This window comes from Oncorhynchus keta, chromosome 37 (genome assembly GCF_023373465.1).
Source record: "Oncorhynchus keta strain PuntledgeMale-10-30-2019 chromosome 37, Oket_V2, whole genome shotgun sequence".
Classification (NCBI taxonomy): domain Eukaryota; kingdom Metazoa; phylum Chordata; class Actinopteri; order Salmoniformes; family Salmonidae; genus Oncorhynchus; species Oncorhynchus keta.
This window is the reverse complement of record NC_068457.1, coordinates 10150474-10167956: the sequence shown is the minus strand read 5'-3', so window position 1 is coordinate 10167956 and position 17483 is coordinate 10150474. Positions and strand designations below refer to the sequence as shown.

General features: G+C 44.3%; 2 protein-coding genes across 2 annotated transcripts in view; both read right to left on the bottom strand.

Annotated features, from left to right (window-relative positions):
- LOC127916597 (von Willebrand factor D and EGF domain-containing protein-like) overlaps positions 1 to 11980 on the bottom strand; it is a 33671-nt gene extending 21691 nt beyond the window's left edge. Inside the window, 1 exon segment of the mRNA XM_052498893.1 lies at positions 11953 to 11980. Within this exon segment, the coding sequence (XP_052354853.1) occupies positions 11953 to 11980 (28 nt within the window).
- A 4504-nt stretch (positions 11981 to 16484) lies between these two features.
- Positions 16485 to 17483, bottom strand: part of LOC118369980 (low-density lipoprotein receptor-related protein 1B-like) — a 162167-nt gene continuing 161168 nt past the window's right edge. Inside the window, exon 89 of the mRNA XM_052498892.1 lies at positions 16485 to 17400. Within this exon, the coding sequence (XP_052354852.1) occupies positions 17263 to 17400 (138 nt within the window). The 3' untranslated portion in view covers positions 16485 to 17262. The remainder of the gene's footprint in view (positions 17401 to 17483) is intronic.

The window sequence follows — 17483 nt, the reverse complement described above, 5'->3', positions numbered from 1 at the left end:
GTTACACATTTCTTACAGTACTCCCAAATGGTGTTACATATTTCGTATCATTTGGATGCGGCAACAGTCTGCCCCCTTGGCTAATGAGGAAGGTTTGTCCTGGGCTGAAAGTTCCCAGACTATTTATGACGTTACCTCCCTACCGTGCTGTAAACTCTGTTCAAGGCCAATTTGACTAGGTTAACCAAACAGCCACAGCCCAGTCTCACCTCTGTGTCATCCTCTCCTATGGAAAACATGGCTGTTTGGTCAAATAGAGGAGAGGCGTTGGGCCGTGAGGTGTTGTGTTATCTGTTTTTTTTTAACCAGGTTTGCTGTTTATTTGAGCAATATGAGATGGAAGGAAGTTCCATGCAATAATGGCTCTATATAATATTGTACGCTTTCTTGAATTTGTTCTGGATTTGGGGACTGTGAAAAGACCCCTAGTGGCATGTCTAGTTTGTACTTCCGGGTTGGAGCGAGCGGTCGCATCGCACTTCGCTCCGCAGGTAGAATAACTTTTTCATTACATTTCATTATAGTACAACGGTTGATTTGTCTAATCTTAGCAATCTCTTCTTAGCTAGCTACATAGCCGTCCTTGTATCAGAGATAATTGCATAATTATCGTATTTCGTCGCCCTAACGTAGCCTTCACTGCTATTCGCCCAGCAGCTAGCAAACGCTAGCATAAGCCCACAGATTAGCATCACTGTAGTGCTATTCACTCAACTGAACGACTTGATTAGTTTAGTGTTAGCTAGCTACATAGCTGTCTTTGTTTCCAAGATAATTGTGTAGTTTAGAGTGTGTAGTCTTGGAGTGATTATCTTAATTTACCGAGGTTCGCTAGCCAGCTATTTGTCGTCCTTAACGTAGGAGACTCTGCTAGCTAGCCAACAGCTAACAGCTAACAGCTAGCCAACGTCTACTGAATCGAATTCAACAACCCGGTCGCAGTCACAGGTAGTATCACATTTTCATTTCATTTCATTACAGTACAACGGTTTGATTTGTTTGATCGTAGCTAGCTACATAGCTAGCTACATAGCCGTCTTTATTTCAAAGATAATTGTGTAGTCTAGAGCGATTTTCTAGGTTAGCTAGCCAGCTATTGTCGTTCTTTTAACGCAACGTAACGTAAACAACACTGCTAGCTAGCCAGCTAGCCCCCGAATAGTAGCACTGTAGAAACTATTACACTCAACGGAACGACTTGATTAGTGTAGTGTCAACAACGCAGTTACTGCCAGCTAGCCTACTTCAGCAGTACTGTATCATTTTAATCATTTTAGTCAATAAGATTCTTGCTACGTAAGCTTAACTTTCTGAACATTCGAGACGTATAGTCCACTTGTCATTCCAATCTCCTTGCATTAGCGTAGCCTCTTCTGTAGCCTGTCAACTATGTGTCTGTCTATCACTGTTCTCTCCTCTCTGCACAGACCATACAAACGCTCCACACCGCGTGGCCGCGGCCACCCTAATCTGGTGGTCCCAGCGAGTACGACCCACGTGGAGTTCCAGGTCTCCGGTAGCCTCTGGAACTGCCGATCTGCAGCCAACAAGGCAGAGTTCATCTCAGCCTATGCCTCCCTCCAGTCCCTCGACTTCTTGGCACTGACGGAAACATGGATCACCACAGATAACACTGCTACTCCTACTGCTCTCTCCTCGTCCGCCCACGTGTTCTCGCACACCCCGAGAGCTTCTGGTCAGCGGGGTGGTGGCACCGGGATCCTCATCTCTCCCAAGTGGTCTTTCTCTCTTTCTCCCTTACCCATCTGTCTATCGCCTCCTTTGAATTCCATGCTGTCACAGTTACCAGCCCTTTCAAGCTTAACATCCTTATCATTTATCGCCCTCCAGGTTCCCTTGGAGAGTTCATCAATGAGCTTGATGCCTTGATAAGCTCCTTTCCTGAGGACGGCTCACCTCTCACAGTTCTGGGCGACTTTAACCTCCCCACGTCTACCTTTGACTCATTCCTCTCTGCCTCCTTCTTTCCACTCCTCTCCTCTTTGACCTCACCCTCTCACCTTCCCCCTACTCACAAGGCAGGCAATACGCTTGACCTCATCTTTACTAGATGCTGTTCTTCCACTAACCTCATTGCAACTCCTCCAAGTCTCCGACCACTACCTTGTATCCTTTTCCCTCTCGCTCTCATCCAACACTTCCCACGCTGCCCCTACTCGGATGGTATCGCGCCGTCCCAACCTTCGCTCTCTCTCCCCCGCTACTCTCTCCTCTTCCATCCTATCATCTCTTCCCTCTGCTCAAACCTTCTCCAACCTATCTCCTGATTCTGCCTCCTCAACCCTCCTCTCCTCCCTTTCTGCATCCTTTGACTCTCTATGTCCCCTATCCTCCAGGCCGGCTCGGTCCTCCCTCCCGCTCCGTGGCTCGACGACTCATTGCGAGCTCACAGAACAGGGCTCCGGGCAGCTGAGCGGAAATGGAGGAAAACTCGCCCCCTGCGGACCTGGCATCCTTTCACTCCCTCCTCTCTACATTTTCCTCCTCTGTCTCTGCTGCTAAAGCCACTTTCTACCATTCTAAATTCCAAGCATCTGCCTCTAACCCTAGGAAGCTCTTTGCCACCTTCTCCTCCCTCCTGAATCCTCCCCCCTCCTCCCTCTCTGCAGATGACTTCGTCAACCATTTTGAAAAGAAGGTCGACGACATCCGATCCTCGTTTGCTAAGTCAAACGACACCGCTGGTTCTGCTCACACTGCCCTACCCTATGCTCTGACCTCTTTCTCCCCTCTCTCTCCAGATGAAATCTCGCGTCTTGTGACGGCCGGCCGCCCAACAACCTGCCCGCTTGACCCTATCCCCTCCTCTCTTCTCCAGACCATTTCCGGAGACCTTCTCCCTTACCTCACCTCGCTCATCAACTCATCCCTGACCGCTGGCTACGTCCCTTCCGTCTTCAAGAGAGCGAGAGTTGCACCCCTTCTGAAAAAACCTACACTCGATCCCTCCGATGTCAACAACTACAGACCAGTATCCCTTCTCTCTTTTCTCTCCAAAACTCTTGAGCGTGCCGTCCTTGGCCAGCTCTACCGCTATCTCTCTCAGAATGACCTTCTTGATCCTAATCAGTCAGGTTTCAAGACTAGTCATTCAACTGAGACTGCTCTTCTCTGTATCACGGAGGCGCTCCGCACTGCTAAAGCTAACTCTCTCTCCTCTGCTCTCATCCTTCTAGACCTATCGGCTGCCTTCGATACTGTGAACCATCAGATCCTCCTCTCCACCCTCTCCGAGTTGGGCATCTCCGGCGCGGCCCACGCTTGGATTGCGTCCTACCTGACAGGTCGCTCCTACCAGGTGGCGTGGCGAGAATCTGTCTCCTCACCACGCGCTCTCACCACTGGTGTCCCCAGGGCTCTGTTCTAGGCCCTCTCTTATTCTCGCTATACACCAAGTCACTTGGCTCTGTCATAACCTCACATGGTCTCTCCTATCATTGCTATGCAGACGACACACAATTAATCTTCTCCTTTCCCCCTTCTGATGACCAGGTGGCGAATCGCATCTCTGCATGTCTGGCAGACATATCAGTGTGGATGACGGATCACCACCTCAAGCTGAACCTCAGCAAGACGGAGCTCCTCTTCCTCCCGGGGAAGGACTGCCCGTTCCATGATCTCGCCATCACGGTTGACAACTCCATTGTGTCCTCCTCCCAGAGCGCTAAGAACCTTGGCGTGATCCTGGACAACACCCTGTCGTTCTCAACTAACATCAAGGCGGTGTCCCGTTCCTGTAGGTTCATGCTCTACAACATCCGCAGAGTACGACCCTGCCTCACACAGGAAGCGGCGCAGGTCCTAATCCAGGCACTTGTCATCTCCCGTCTTGATTACTGCAACTCGCTGTTGGCTGGGCTCCTGCCTGTGCCATTAAACCCCTACAACTCATCCAGAACGCCGCAGCCCGTCTGGTGTTCAACCTTCCCAAGTTCTCTCACGTCACCCCGCTCCTCCGCTCTCTCCACTGGCTTCCAGTTGAAGCTCGCATCCGCTACAAGACCATGGTGCTTGCCTACGGAGCTGTGAGGGGAACGGCACCTCAGTACCTCCAGGCTCTGATCAGGCCCTACACCCAAACAAGGGCACTGCGTTCATCCACCTCTGGCCTGCTCGCCTCCCTACCACTGAGGAAGTACAGTTCCCGCTCAGCCCAGTCAAAACTGTTCGCTGCTCTGGCCCCCCAATGGTGGAACAAACTCCCTCACGACGCCAGGACAGCGGAGTCAATCACCACCTTCCGGAGACACCTGAAACCCCACCTCTTCAAGGAATACCTAGGATAGGGTAAGTAATCCTTCTCACCCCCCCCCACCCCCTAAAAAGATTTAGATGCACTATTGTAAAGTGGCTGTTCCACTGGATGTCATAAGCTGTATGCACCAATTTGTAAGTCGCTCTGGATAAGAGCGTCTGCTAAATGACTTAAATGTAAATGTAAATGTAATGTAAATGTAAATGTAAATGTAATGTAAAATGTAAATGTCTGGTGGGGTAAGTGTGTGTGTCAGAGCTGTGTGTACGTTGACTACGTAAACAATTTGGGATTTCCAACACCTTAATGTTTCTTAGACAAACTGCCATGCATATTATTTATATCAGCCCTCTGATTACAATGAAGAGCAAAATGTACTGCTCTGTTCTGGGCCATCTGCAGCTTAACCAGGTCTTTGCTTGCAGTACTGGACCACACGACCGGACAATAATCAAGATTAGACAAAACTAGTGCCTGCAGCCTGTGTTGTATCAAAAAAGCAGAGCATCTCTTTATTACGGACATGCCTCTCTGTATCTTTACAACCATTGAATCTATATGTTTTGACCATGACAGTTTACAATCTAAGGTACCGGCAACTAATTTAGTCTCCTCAACTTGTTCAACAGCCACACCATTCATTACCAGATTCAGCTGAGGTCTAGAACTTTTGTACCAAATGATTTGTACCAAATACAATGCTCTTAGTTTTAGAGATGTTCAGGACCAGTTTATTACTGGCCTCCAATTCCAAAATAGACAGCAACTCTTTGTTAAGGGTTTCATTACTTTATTAGCTGTGGTTGCTGATGCATACATGGTTGAATCATCAGCATACATGGACACACATGCTTTGTTTAATGCAAGTGGCAGGTCATTGGTAAAAATAGAAAAGAGTAGAGAGCCTAGAGAGCTGCCCTGCGGTACACCACACTTTACATGTTTGACATTAGAATCTTCCATTAAAGAAAACCCGTTGAGTTCTATTACATAGGTAGCTCTGAATTCACGATATGGCAGAGGTTAAAAAGGCATAATACATAAGCTAAGACTTCGTCCAAAATGTTACCCTTCTCCCTACATAGTGCAATACTTTTGACCAGAGCCCTACAGACACAAGCATTATATAGGGAATAGGGTGCCATTTGAGACACAGCGTAGGTGACACCCAACAACAGGCTCCCCAGCAGGAGTGTGGCATCATGATCTGACCTATGACCCCAACCATGGTGCTGCTAGTGAAAGAATGCTTTGTTGTCTCATGAGGAGATGGTCATCAGAGTCTCAGGGCAGTTGTTTAGTGGTTTAATTGAGAGTCTCTGACTACACACACACATGCACAAACGCACGCACGCACACACACACACACACACACACACACACACACACACACACACACACACACACACACACACACACACACACACACACACACACACACACACACACACACACACACACACACACCGTGCTGTGATGAACTAAAGGGTCAGGGCCCATTCTTTGATTTATTTGTTGTGACAACTCTGCTGAAGGAGCAAATGACCCGCTGATTGGATGTGGGAGAGGAGAAACACCAAGGAACTAGTGCTTACTCTCCCTAATGGTATAACTACTAGTCCCCTGCACTGTAAACCCCAATGTGCTGTCATTACTCAAAACCTTTGAGGAAACCCGTTGCACTTAAAGGAATAATTCGGGATTTTGGAAATTAGGCCCTTTATCTACTTCCCTAGAGTCAGATGAACTCATGGATACCATTTTTATGGCAGGAATGAAGGAAGCTGCTAACTAGAGGTAGCGCAATTGCTAACAAGCGTTGCATAATTACTGGGAGTCTATGGTATCTGCTAGCATTCTAGCAGATACACATAGATTTCCAGTCATTGCGCTCACTCTAGTTAACTTTGGCTTGCAAATCTACATCTAATGGTATTCACCAGTTAATCTAACTCTGGGGAAGTAGATAAAGGGCCTCATTGCCAAAATCCTGAAGTATCCCTTTAATATATATGAGTACGGTCACCAAAAGGGATTTTGTAGTCATTACTCCAACTGACAGTAGTGATGTGTAAAGCCAGTAAAGAAAAGCCATATCACAACCTATGTTGTGATATTTGCGTTCTTTGCTCTATAACCCATTCGTTCATATGCCACTGTGATATACAATAAAGACGTGACAAAAAAAAGACAACAGTCAGTCAGTGGCGGAATAGGTTTAACTAAACATACATTTGTTTCTTCACCAAACCGGAGAGCAACATCTGTCCGGGTCAAGTCCACAACCTACTTGTAGACTAGTTGAAAGCTAATGCCATCCTACTCTCATGTTGGCAAAACGGTCTATGGCTCTGTATGCTTTTAGTTTTAGTTTTCATAGGCTAGCTAAAATGCTAGCCTGACTACCTCGCATGGGCAACAATGAACCAGCTAAGTTAGCTAGCTAGTTAACCTGAGACTACTAGGCTACATATTGGACCTCAGTTGTCTCAGGCTAGTGGCACAATATATTAATTCATGGTTAGATCAGAATCGGGGTCACAATCATTGGCCTGTGCAGAGTGTTAAGTCCAAATTGGTGTGAAGCCAAATCCAAACGGTCCTTCCTTGGGGGCATTTTGCTGCACCCGGACAACCTACAATTATTTGATATATTTTTTTTATCAAGAGAGGATTCTCAAATGGGATCAATCAATCAAATGCTACAGTGGCAACATGTCGTACTCTTTTGTTCCCCAAAGCATCAGATACATGGGCTGCATATACTAAGACAGAGGGCCTCAAACGGATGATTTCTCTGGTGAGACTCAGCCACTTGCGAATTGATGGGAAATTCTGAAAACGCAGAGACTAAATATAAATCATTTTTATTTGTCAAACATTTGGGGAAGTCTGACTTCCCTTGGTATCCATGAATGCATTCCATTGCAAACGGATAGATTTGAGTTGTATCAGCTTGAACATTTTGAGTAATGACCCCACTAAGCCACTCCTATAATATAATTTCCCAGTGTGCCGTTTCTTTTTGAGTGAATTGTAGAGTTAACACCCATGACTGTATTTGTTAGTGACAGAAATATGGTTGTTGAATTCCTTGATTTTCAGTCCTGTGGCCTTCACCAAGTGAGTTCCTAGGTGAATGTTATCATTATAATTAAACTCTTTATGACTATTCAGTACATATCTCATAAGGCCTTATTTTTAACACTAATACAGTGGCCTGAAACTCATGGTCTATAGGCCACATCAGGCCTGCAAGTAGGGTTGCAAAATTCCAGTAACTTTCCAAAAAAATTCCAGATTTTCTACAAATCCTGGAAGGATTTCCAGGATCTCCCAACCGAGAGTTCTGGAAAATCTCGGAAATGTACCACAATTTTGCAACCATACCTGCAAGTCACATTATGCATTCCTACTGGAATGTTGTCACCTTAGAGCTTTTTATGTCTCTATTTTGGTTTGGTCAGGGTGTGATTTGGGTGGGCATTCTATGTTATTTTTCTATGTTTTTGTATTTCTTTGTTTTGGCCGGGTATGGCTTTCAATCAGTGACAGCTGTCTATCGTTGTCTCTGATTGGGAACCATACTTAGGTAGCTTTTTCCCCACATGGTTTTTGTGGGTAGTTGTTTTCTGTTTAGTGTTTTGCACCTGACAGGACTGTTTCGGTTTCGTTTAGTCACTTTATTTTTGTTTTGTGTTCAGTTTAAATAAAAAGTCATGAAAAACTCACCAAGCTGCGCTTTGGTCTGATTCCTCTTCATCCGACGACGACACCTGTGACAGAACTACCCACCACAAGCGGACCAAGCAGGGTGGTATGGAGGAGCAGAGGGTTCAGGACTCCTGGACATGGGAGGAGATATTGGACGGACAGGGACCCTGGAGACAGGCTGGGGAATATCGCTGCCCGAAAGAAGAACTGGAGGCAGCTAAAGCTGAGAGGCGGCGATATGAGGCAAGGCAGCACAGCAGGTACGAGAGGCAGCCCCCCCAAAAAAATGTTTGGGGGCACACGGGGAGATTGGCGGAGTCGGGCGATAGACCTGAGCCAACTCCCCGTGCTTACGGGAAGCAGCGTGGTACTGGCCAGGCACCATGTTATGAGGTAAAGAGCACGGTGTCTCCAGTGCACACTCATAACCCGGAGTGCCGTATGCCAGCCCCCTGCAAGTGCCATGCGAGAGTGGGCATCCAGCCAGGGCGGATTGTGCCAACTCAGTGCGCTTGGTCTCCGGTGCGCCGTTTTGGCCCAGGGTATCCTGCGCCGGCTCTGCGTACTGTGTCTCTATTTTGGTTTGGTCAGGGTGTGATTTGGGTGGGCATTCCATGTTCTTTTTTCTATGTTTTTGTATTTCTTTGTTTTGGGCAGGTATGGTTCTCAATCAGGGACAGCTGTCTATCGTTGTCTCTGATTGGGAACCATACTTAGGTATGGTTATTTTTCCCACATGGTTTTTATGGGTAGTTGTTTTCTGTTTAGTGTTTTGCACCTGACAGAACTGTTTCGTTTATTCACTTTGTTACTTTTGTTTAGTGGTCAGTTTAATTAAACACTTAGCACGCTGCTCTTTGGTCCGATTCCTCTTCATCTGACGACGACACCCGTGACACAGTTGGAATATTTATTCACCCACAAACTGCATTCATAATGACTGCCAGTGATAAGACGCAGTTAAACTGGAACCATTTAAACTGGAACAACCATTTCAGTAACGGGTGCAAAAAATCTAACTAAATAGCATGTGTAGCATAGAACGACTTAATCAATCACTTAATGTACATGCAAAAACGCAGATATTAAATACAATTTCAAAAAATCTACCTGCAATAGTACATGCTAGGAAAAAAAAGTAAATTTGTTATCATAACTTTAAAAATATAGTTGATGTGACTTCTCATTTAGTTTTGAGTCAGTACCACAAACAATTTAAGCGATAATGACTTTTAATTTACTTTGGGTTCAATTTACTAGAAGTATTTGAGTTAAAAAATGCCTTGAGGCTTACAGTGTGGGGGAGAAGAGGTCCAACTCCGAGTCTACAATGGTCTAAGTTTAAAATGCCATTCATTACATGATTCATAATCTAACAGTGGGATGTCCCACATAGGCTATATTTATAATGTTGTATTGACATTGTTTTAATGTTGTATTACTGCTAACTTAGTTACAATCCTGTAAAGCTGCCCCCCGACAAAACTCCTCAAGCATATCTACTTGTTGGCTGGTGGTGAGGGGCAGGTATGCAAGGCTTTAGAACGAGACACCAAATGACAAAGCAGCACAACCTCTAATTGTGTCCTCCTCAGCAACTGGCTACAGTGCCAAGTTCTCCAGCAGCTTGCATGTCTCAAACACTTAGACTTACAATATTACGCATTATACACAACTTATAATATAGCCCTACTCTAAGGTGTTGAGAAAGAGACCGTAGCTACACAGTGCCAATTTCTCCAGCTGGTTGGATTTCTAGAACAGTTAGAATAATAGAGAGTCCGGTGCATTATTACATAAGGTGTCAACAATAGCTACAGACCGACACAGAGCTATACCATACTGTACTCTGATTGTTGAAAAGTATTTAATTTAGAAGTAGAACAGAAGGCTGGTTTAGATACCAAGGCAGACATTCTTTCCACCTCCCCCAAAAGCAACCCAGACTGTAACTGCATGTAAGGCTATAATGATTTTCAGCACTGCTATATTGTCTGCGGGTGTGTCCAATAAACTTTCTTACCATATGGTCCATACCGCCATATCACACGTTCTTAAATCTGATGTAGCTGTCTGACAATGGAAAAGTCTGATCCTCTCAAGTCTTATCTATGAATTGTTATGAAAAAGTAACTGGAGGAGTGAAAGAACACTGAAAATACACTTTATATTATTCCCTGGACCATAAAAAATGATCAAACTCTCATCAGTCAACAATTGTACGCTAAACTACATTTTGTTATCTTCCTTCTTATCAAGGGCAATAGTCGAGGCATTCACGTCTTACTGTACTTTAAAAAAAAAAACATTATGATTTATTCGACTTACCTAACTTGGCGAGTGCTCTCAACTGCATCAAATAGAGAAACACAATGTGCAGATATCCCGGGAATGACGCATGTGAGAGGCTGCAAACTGCGCAATCCATAGTTGCTTGCGGTTCACAATTTCACAGAAGGAAAAGATGCCACAAATTTTCACAGATGTTAGATCCCATTTGAGAATCCTCGAAAGTTTTCAAAATGTTCTTGAGTGACAAAATAGTTATAATTTGTTGTTTCAGAGCTGTGGTTCCTCAGATTGTATTAACGGTTGAATCCGTGGGAAGTTTTAGAGCGTTCTTTTCTTTTCAACCAACTTTTCTAATCAAGACACAACAAGTTGCTCAGTCTTAAAAGGAGGAGGACAGCACATCACTCCTTCAAGTCCACATACTAACCCTTGGGGTGTAGGTGGACCCTCTTGAAGAATCCATACTGTGACAATAGTCTATGGCAACTTCAACTGGGACAAAGCCTTAAATATTTTTGTGGGAAATCAACATTTTTTTTTGTGAATAGAAATATTATTACGGTTATAATATAATACGGAAAAATTTAATTGACCAATTTATGATATTAGCTTGATTATCATTTAGATAATGTTGATTGAATCCAGGTTGTTGGTGTAATCTCAAAATTGATTTAGCCCACTGAGCTAAAGCCTAGACATTCGTTCTGGGAACTAACATGAGTCTTGGGAACTATTCTCCACATGCTCCTTTTCCCATCTGATTTAGAAATGCTGCAGCTATGTTATTTATTCTCACCCTGACTGACCAGCAAAATAACACCGTAATCCCCTAAATGTACGTGAGCAGAATAGAGAGAGAGAGGGTCATCCCACTGTCAATGCTGTGCCATAGAATGTGGCTCTGTCCCGATTGATAGTCATTGCTCTGTCCAGATGCCATCTATTAGACTTGGCTTGCTTTCATTCTAGCCTGGTCTGGAAGTAGAGCTGTGGCTTTGCTACGGCCATTGCCCTGCTACGGCCCTGCAGTGGCTCTGGATTCTCCCAGTCTCCCCCAGACAGATGCCCTGGATTAATGGTTGGAGACAGTGGCCTGGGCTGGTCTAGCATGTCACAGCTCAGCCACCGAAGCACACATGTATGCCGGTGCCAGGATGGGTTCAGCTGTCCAACACGGTCTCTGCCCAATGAACGAGGAACAAATACAGTATGCAGGGAAAAGGGGTTGGAGACATACTGCAGGGCAGGTGCCTCCTTCATCTTTCGTCTGCCTCTAAACCGATTCCACAAACAGACTACATTGAGTCAGAAGTTGTCACCAACCCTGTCTTATAGGTTGGTGACAAGCTGTAGGGCAGGTGCCAACTTCCACTCCTGTCATCCTCTGGATGACCCAGGCCTGGATGGAAACAGGATGAAAACATGGTTGGACTACTTGAATCAGAATTTTGTTTTTTGTTGAAAATTGTATTGCAGTACTAGAGGCATCACTACAGACCCGGTTCGATCCCAGGCTGTGTCACATCCGGCCGTGACGGGGAGACCAATGAGGCGGCGCAAAATTGGCCCAACATCGCCCGGGTTAGGGGAGGATTTGGCTGGCCCGGGATGTCCATTTCCCATCGCGCTCTAGTGACTCCTTGTGGCGGGCCGGGCGCATGCCCGCTGACCTTGGTCTTCAGCTGTTTCCTCCGACATATTGGTGTGGCTGGTTAAGTGAGCAGTGTGTCAAGAAGCAGTGCGGCTTTGCGGGGTTGTGTTGCGGAGGACACATGGCTCTCGAGCTTCGCCTCTCTCTCTCTCTCTCTCTCTCTCTCTCTCTCTCTCTCTCTCTCTCTCTCTCTCGAGTCCACACAGGAGTTGCAGCGATGGGACCAAACTGTAACTACCAATTGGACACCACAAAATTGGGGAGAAAAATGTCTGTTTGTTAAGAAATGCGACCCAGGAGCCACCCTCCCGTCTGCCTCACCCAGGCCTGGAACTGTCAGCTCTACCATGAGTCAGACTAAATACCTAACAGCCCATCTACCATGGGTCGTCCCAAATTACACCCTATTCCCTACATAGGCACTACTTTTGACCAGGGTACATAGGGCTCTGGTCAAACGTAGTGCACGATATAGGAAATATGAGGCCGTTTGGCACAAAACCTTGAGTCAGACGTTGATGTGAGCAGGTCATTGGGTCAAAGACGAGATGAAGCCTAATGGAAAGTTTACTGTCCTAGAGCAGGTTTTACTGGGATTGCTGCTAATCTTTACTGCTTTTCCTGTATGTAGACGTTGCAAATCTGGCAATACATACTGCTGCTGTTGTGGACTTGAGTCAGCCTGCTGCAGAGGAATAGCTCAGTAGAGTAACCAGCCTCAGAAATTGCAGACCAAATAAACACTTCACAGAGTTCAAGTAACACACATCTCAACATCAACTATTCAGAGGAGACTGCGTGAATCAGGCATTCATGGTTGAATTGCTGCAAAGAAACCACTACTAAAGGACAGCAATAATAAGAAGAGACTTGCTTAGGGCAAGAAACACAAGCAATGGACATTAGACCGGTGGAAATCTGTCCTTTGGTTTCCAACCGCCTTGTCTTTGTGAGACGCAGAGTAGGTGAACGGAATATCTTTGTATGTGTGGCTCCCACCATGAAGCATGGAGGAGGAGGTGTGATGGTGTGGGGGTGCTTTGCTGGTGACACTGTCTGTCATTTATTTAGAATCCAAGGCACACTTAACCAGCATGGCTACCACAGCATTCTGCAGCGATATGCCATCCCATCATTTGTTTTTCAACAGGACAACGACCCATAACACACCTCCAGGCTGTGTAAGGGCTATTTGACCAAGGAGAGTGATGGAGTGCTGCATCAGATGACCTGGCCTCCGCAATCACCCGACCTAAACCCAATGGAGATGGTTTGGAATTAGTTGGACTGCAGAGTGAAGGAAAAGCAGCCAACAAGTGCTCAGCATGTGGGAACTCCTTCAAGACCGTTGGAAAAGCATTTCAGGCGAAGCTGGTTGAGAGAATGCCAAGAGTGTGCAAAGCTGTCATCAAGGCGATGGGTGGCCACTTTGAAGAATCTTAAATATAAAATCTATTTTGATTTGTTTAACACTTTTTTGGTTACTACATGATTCCATATGTGTTATTTCATAGTTATGTATTCACAATTATTCTACCATGTAGAATAGTCAAAATTATGAAAAACCCTTGAATGAGTAGGTGTCCAAACTTCTGACTGGTACTGTAAAAAAACAATAATATAGGAACAAGGTGGGCACTGTATAAAACAATTAATATATACAGTGTATATTTTTTGCTTATACAACTTCTGAGTCCAAATAATATCACTACTATTGGGGAATTCTTCTATAGTGCCTATGTCATGCCCTGACCACAGAGAGCCTTTTTATTCTCTATTTTGGTTAGGTCGTGGTGTGACTAGGGTGGGTAATCTCTTTGTTTCTATGTTGGCCTGGTGTGCTTCCCAATCAGAGGCAGCTGTTTATCGTTGTCTTTGATTGGGGATCATATTTAGGCAGCCATTTCCCCACTGTGTTTTGTGGGATCTTGTTTATGTGTAATTGCCTGTGAGCACGCAATTGTCGTCATTTTTCGGTCGTTCTTTATTGTTTTTGTGCGTTTCCGTTAATAAACATGTGGAAACCATATCACGCTGCACCTTGGTCCGATAATGCTTACGACTAACGGCTGATTTTACTGATGTCTCGCTAAAGTGAAATTAGACCCTTGTCTGCTGGAAATCCACACATCGCCGAAGACACTGCTTTTGATTTCCATGAGAAGAAACGTCATAAAATGTTCATAGCAAAGAAGGTGTCCGCTTTCCTCCCGTAGCCTACTGTGTGGGTCTTCCTACCTTATGCCAAAGCTACTTCTTGCTAGAATGAGCAAACGAACAAGAAGGTTGTGACATGTTTTATACAGTGCCCAACCTTTGCCTACTTCCTTTACGTCCATGTGTTGGCTCCTGCCGTGTTCAAAGAAATGAACATGCCCTCCTCATTAGTTCACTTGTGAGGTCTGTTCTTGAGGGTTTGTTTAGACAGTTACCTTTCCTGTTACATAGCCTAAGTAGGGGAGACTGGGGAAGTTCTAGCACTTTTGGGCTTTCTATGACTTGGCACTCTCTAATGGTGTATCTTCACTAACTGTAACTTATACAGTATTTACAAGCCGTGTCAATTTACATTCCGAATATTACATTATAACAGGAACTAAAACATTGTTACAAAGAACATGACGTACTGTCACTATTTTATTCACCGTCTGCATATTCTCCCGTGGACAGATTCTGCGCAGTTGACCAAATTACACAAGATTTGACTTCAGGGTTAAGAAGTTACAGTCTGCACACCAGCAGCCAATTAACACAGCACGGTCTGATGTTTCCATAATACACTGGAGTACATATCCTGGAGACGGTCTTTTGAAACAGGATCGGAAAGCAGAGCAGCATAGCCACCCCCATATGATCTGAGGTGAATAGGAAGTTCGACGGAGGCGGATATCGGAGAGAAATGTTTCTTGTTTCCCTAAGGTTATATTCCAGATCATCTTTGAAAGACGGCTTTAACTTTAGTTGACCAGGTTCTGGATTCCCGAGAATATATTCCAGAGGGGGCTCTGGCTCGGTCTTTTTTAATTCCACTTATGTGATCAAAATGGAGTTGTAGACTGGGGAGACGTATTCTTACTTAACGGTAAAATAGTGATTGTAGGCTTCCTGCTTGGCTGAGGAGAATAGCACTAAGTATAAGGTATTTTGTGGGTGGTTTAGAAAATAGATGCCTTTTGTCTAAATATAGGGCCCATGACACAACCCAGGTGTTTCTAGCCGCTTAATTCAAACGTTTGGGTCCATGTTTGTGATAATGGCTTATTCATTTCAGACTGACTAAATGTAGGTAGGTAAAGGTTTTGCATTATTCATTAAAAAGAGATATTTTATAAGGAACCTTGAACTATAATTTACTATATCATGGAAATCATTTTATTGTCTTCTAACAATACCTCTAATTGGGGATAGACCCGATCAATGAGTCCTGTATGATCATACTGAAGTTCCCTCTCCTCAGTGCCTTGAAAACGTTGTTCCTCTCGACTGTGCTACCTAAAATAGTAGCCTACTCATGGTAGGTAAAGCTAACTTTACTGGGGAGAAGGCATTATCTACAAGCCAACTGATGTCCTCTCGCTCCCTGAGAGCGACAAAGGAGCTCCCAGGGTTAACGTTAGACCTTGAACAATACCAGATGTCACATAGCTTTTTACTGTGAGAAAACAAGGGACTGAAGAATGGAATGTCAATAACAGCATTTTGCAACATATTGGATGTCAATTGTGCACGTGTAGTTATTTTGAGTGATTTATAACGTTGCATGGGTGGATTGAGAGATGAATCCATGTGGATGGATTTCTTGTTAGTTAGAACGGAAGGGACGAGCCTATCTAGCTACGATTTAAAGTTTTCAAGTAGTGTTGACTCCCATGAGAGTCGCCAACCAATGAAAAGACAGCATTCAAGAGTAGCATTCCATAGCGTAATACAGGGTTCCCATCAAATAAGTACAAAGTAAATATCACAACCCAGTCTACTTTCAATGTACATTATAAAATAAGGTGTCTGCTAGCCATGAGTTTCTCACCTTTTCAAGCAGTAAATTCCTTGACAGATTCTCAAAACTGTTTCGGACACAATCTGGATACTCTGCGTGGCCCTTGGTTAGAGAGGGTGGGGAAAATCACAGGGAGGCTGACAACACAACCAGCCCTCTGCAGTGTGTGCGGGCAGGTGTGCTTTCAGATAAGGAGCAGCTAGTGGAATATAAACTGTGCCTAGTAGAATACAGAGGAGCTGTGAGACTCAACCCAACCAATGTGCATGCAGAGCTGAGAAAATCACTGATCGCCAAGGATACAGTACATTGAATATAGTAGTGCCCCACACAATCTCATGAGTGCTCATATTGCTGAAGTAATTTACTTTTCTCCATTGCTTTTGAAAATATCTGGTCATGGAAACAAAATGTGATAATGTACAACAGTTTCCTGGTTTTGGTGCTGTGGTTTAACTTTGAAAGATTGGACATTTGCAAGAACGCAGTGATGCAAAACAACTTAGGGGACACATAGTGCCCCCTACTTACCCAACAATTACCACCCCCAAAGACAATCAGCAGGTAAAGGAACAGTCCTGGGCCCGGATGCTATCATTCTAACGATGCATTTACACTGAAGATGCTTTCGGGAAACTGGGCCCAGACATGTTCACTCAGTTGCAATGTTTTTAAGTCTGAGCAAAAGGTCCTGTTGCAATCAAATTGGGGAACCAGAGGTATACAACAATACATTTTTATATAAAAAAACAGCAACACAATATATATATATAGATATATATGAGCAGTAGTGTATTTGAAAGGTCAAGAACCCCCCCTCCATTTATTACATATCGATGTACTGTACAGTTTTGTATAAAAGTACGACACGTAATATCTTGTCATAAAATACAAGCCAAACTGGACATATATAAATCATATATAAAATTATAAAACTTCTGTGTCACATCTTTTTATCGTCATTTGAGAAGGTAAATACTGTATACATGAATGTAGGCTGTGACACCATAGTACACTTTTTTTTGTTTTTGTCCTATCTTTGAAACACATTGATTAAAGCGATCAGCTGGTAACAGTTGCGAGCTCAAAGCATCATAGCAGGGACTACTTCAGTTGAAGGAAAGCATTGAAGGGAAGGTCATTTTCAGGTGCTGGCTTTTTCAGTGCAATGCAAAAGATACACATCGCAGTGTTGCCTGCCTGATGATGCCTCAGACATAACATGAAAACAGAAAATTCTAGTGTGGTGTGGACATATAAAAATCCTTCTTTTAATTTTGTACATTTATACAGCTCATATAAAATATTATACCAATAGCGTACAGTAAAAGGCTATGCAACTGTCTCTCGTATAGTTGCCTCCAGTTTCTTTGGGAGTAGCTCGCTTCTCGCTTCGATATTGATGACGGGCTTCCGACAGTTCTGTCCTTGATCAAGGTATAACTCAGCGTATGGGTTGGAGTTTATGGCCTGGAGAAAAAAACACAATAACCAAAGGAGAGCATTACTTTTACACTAAACATGGCCAGGAGGAGCTAATAACCATTTCATTG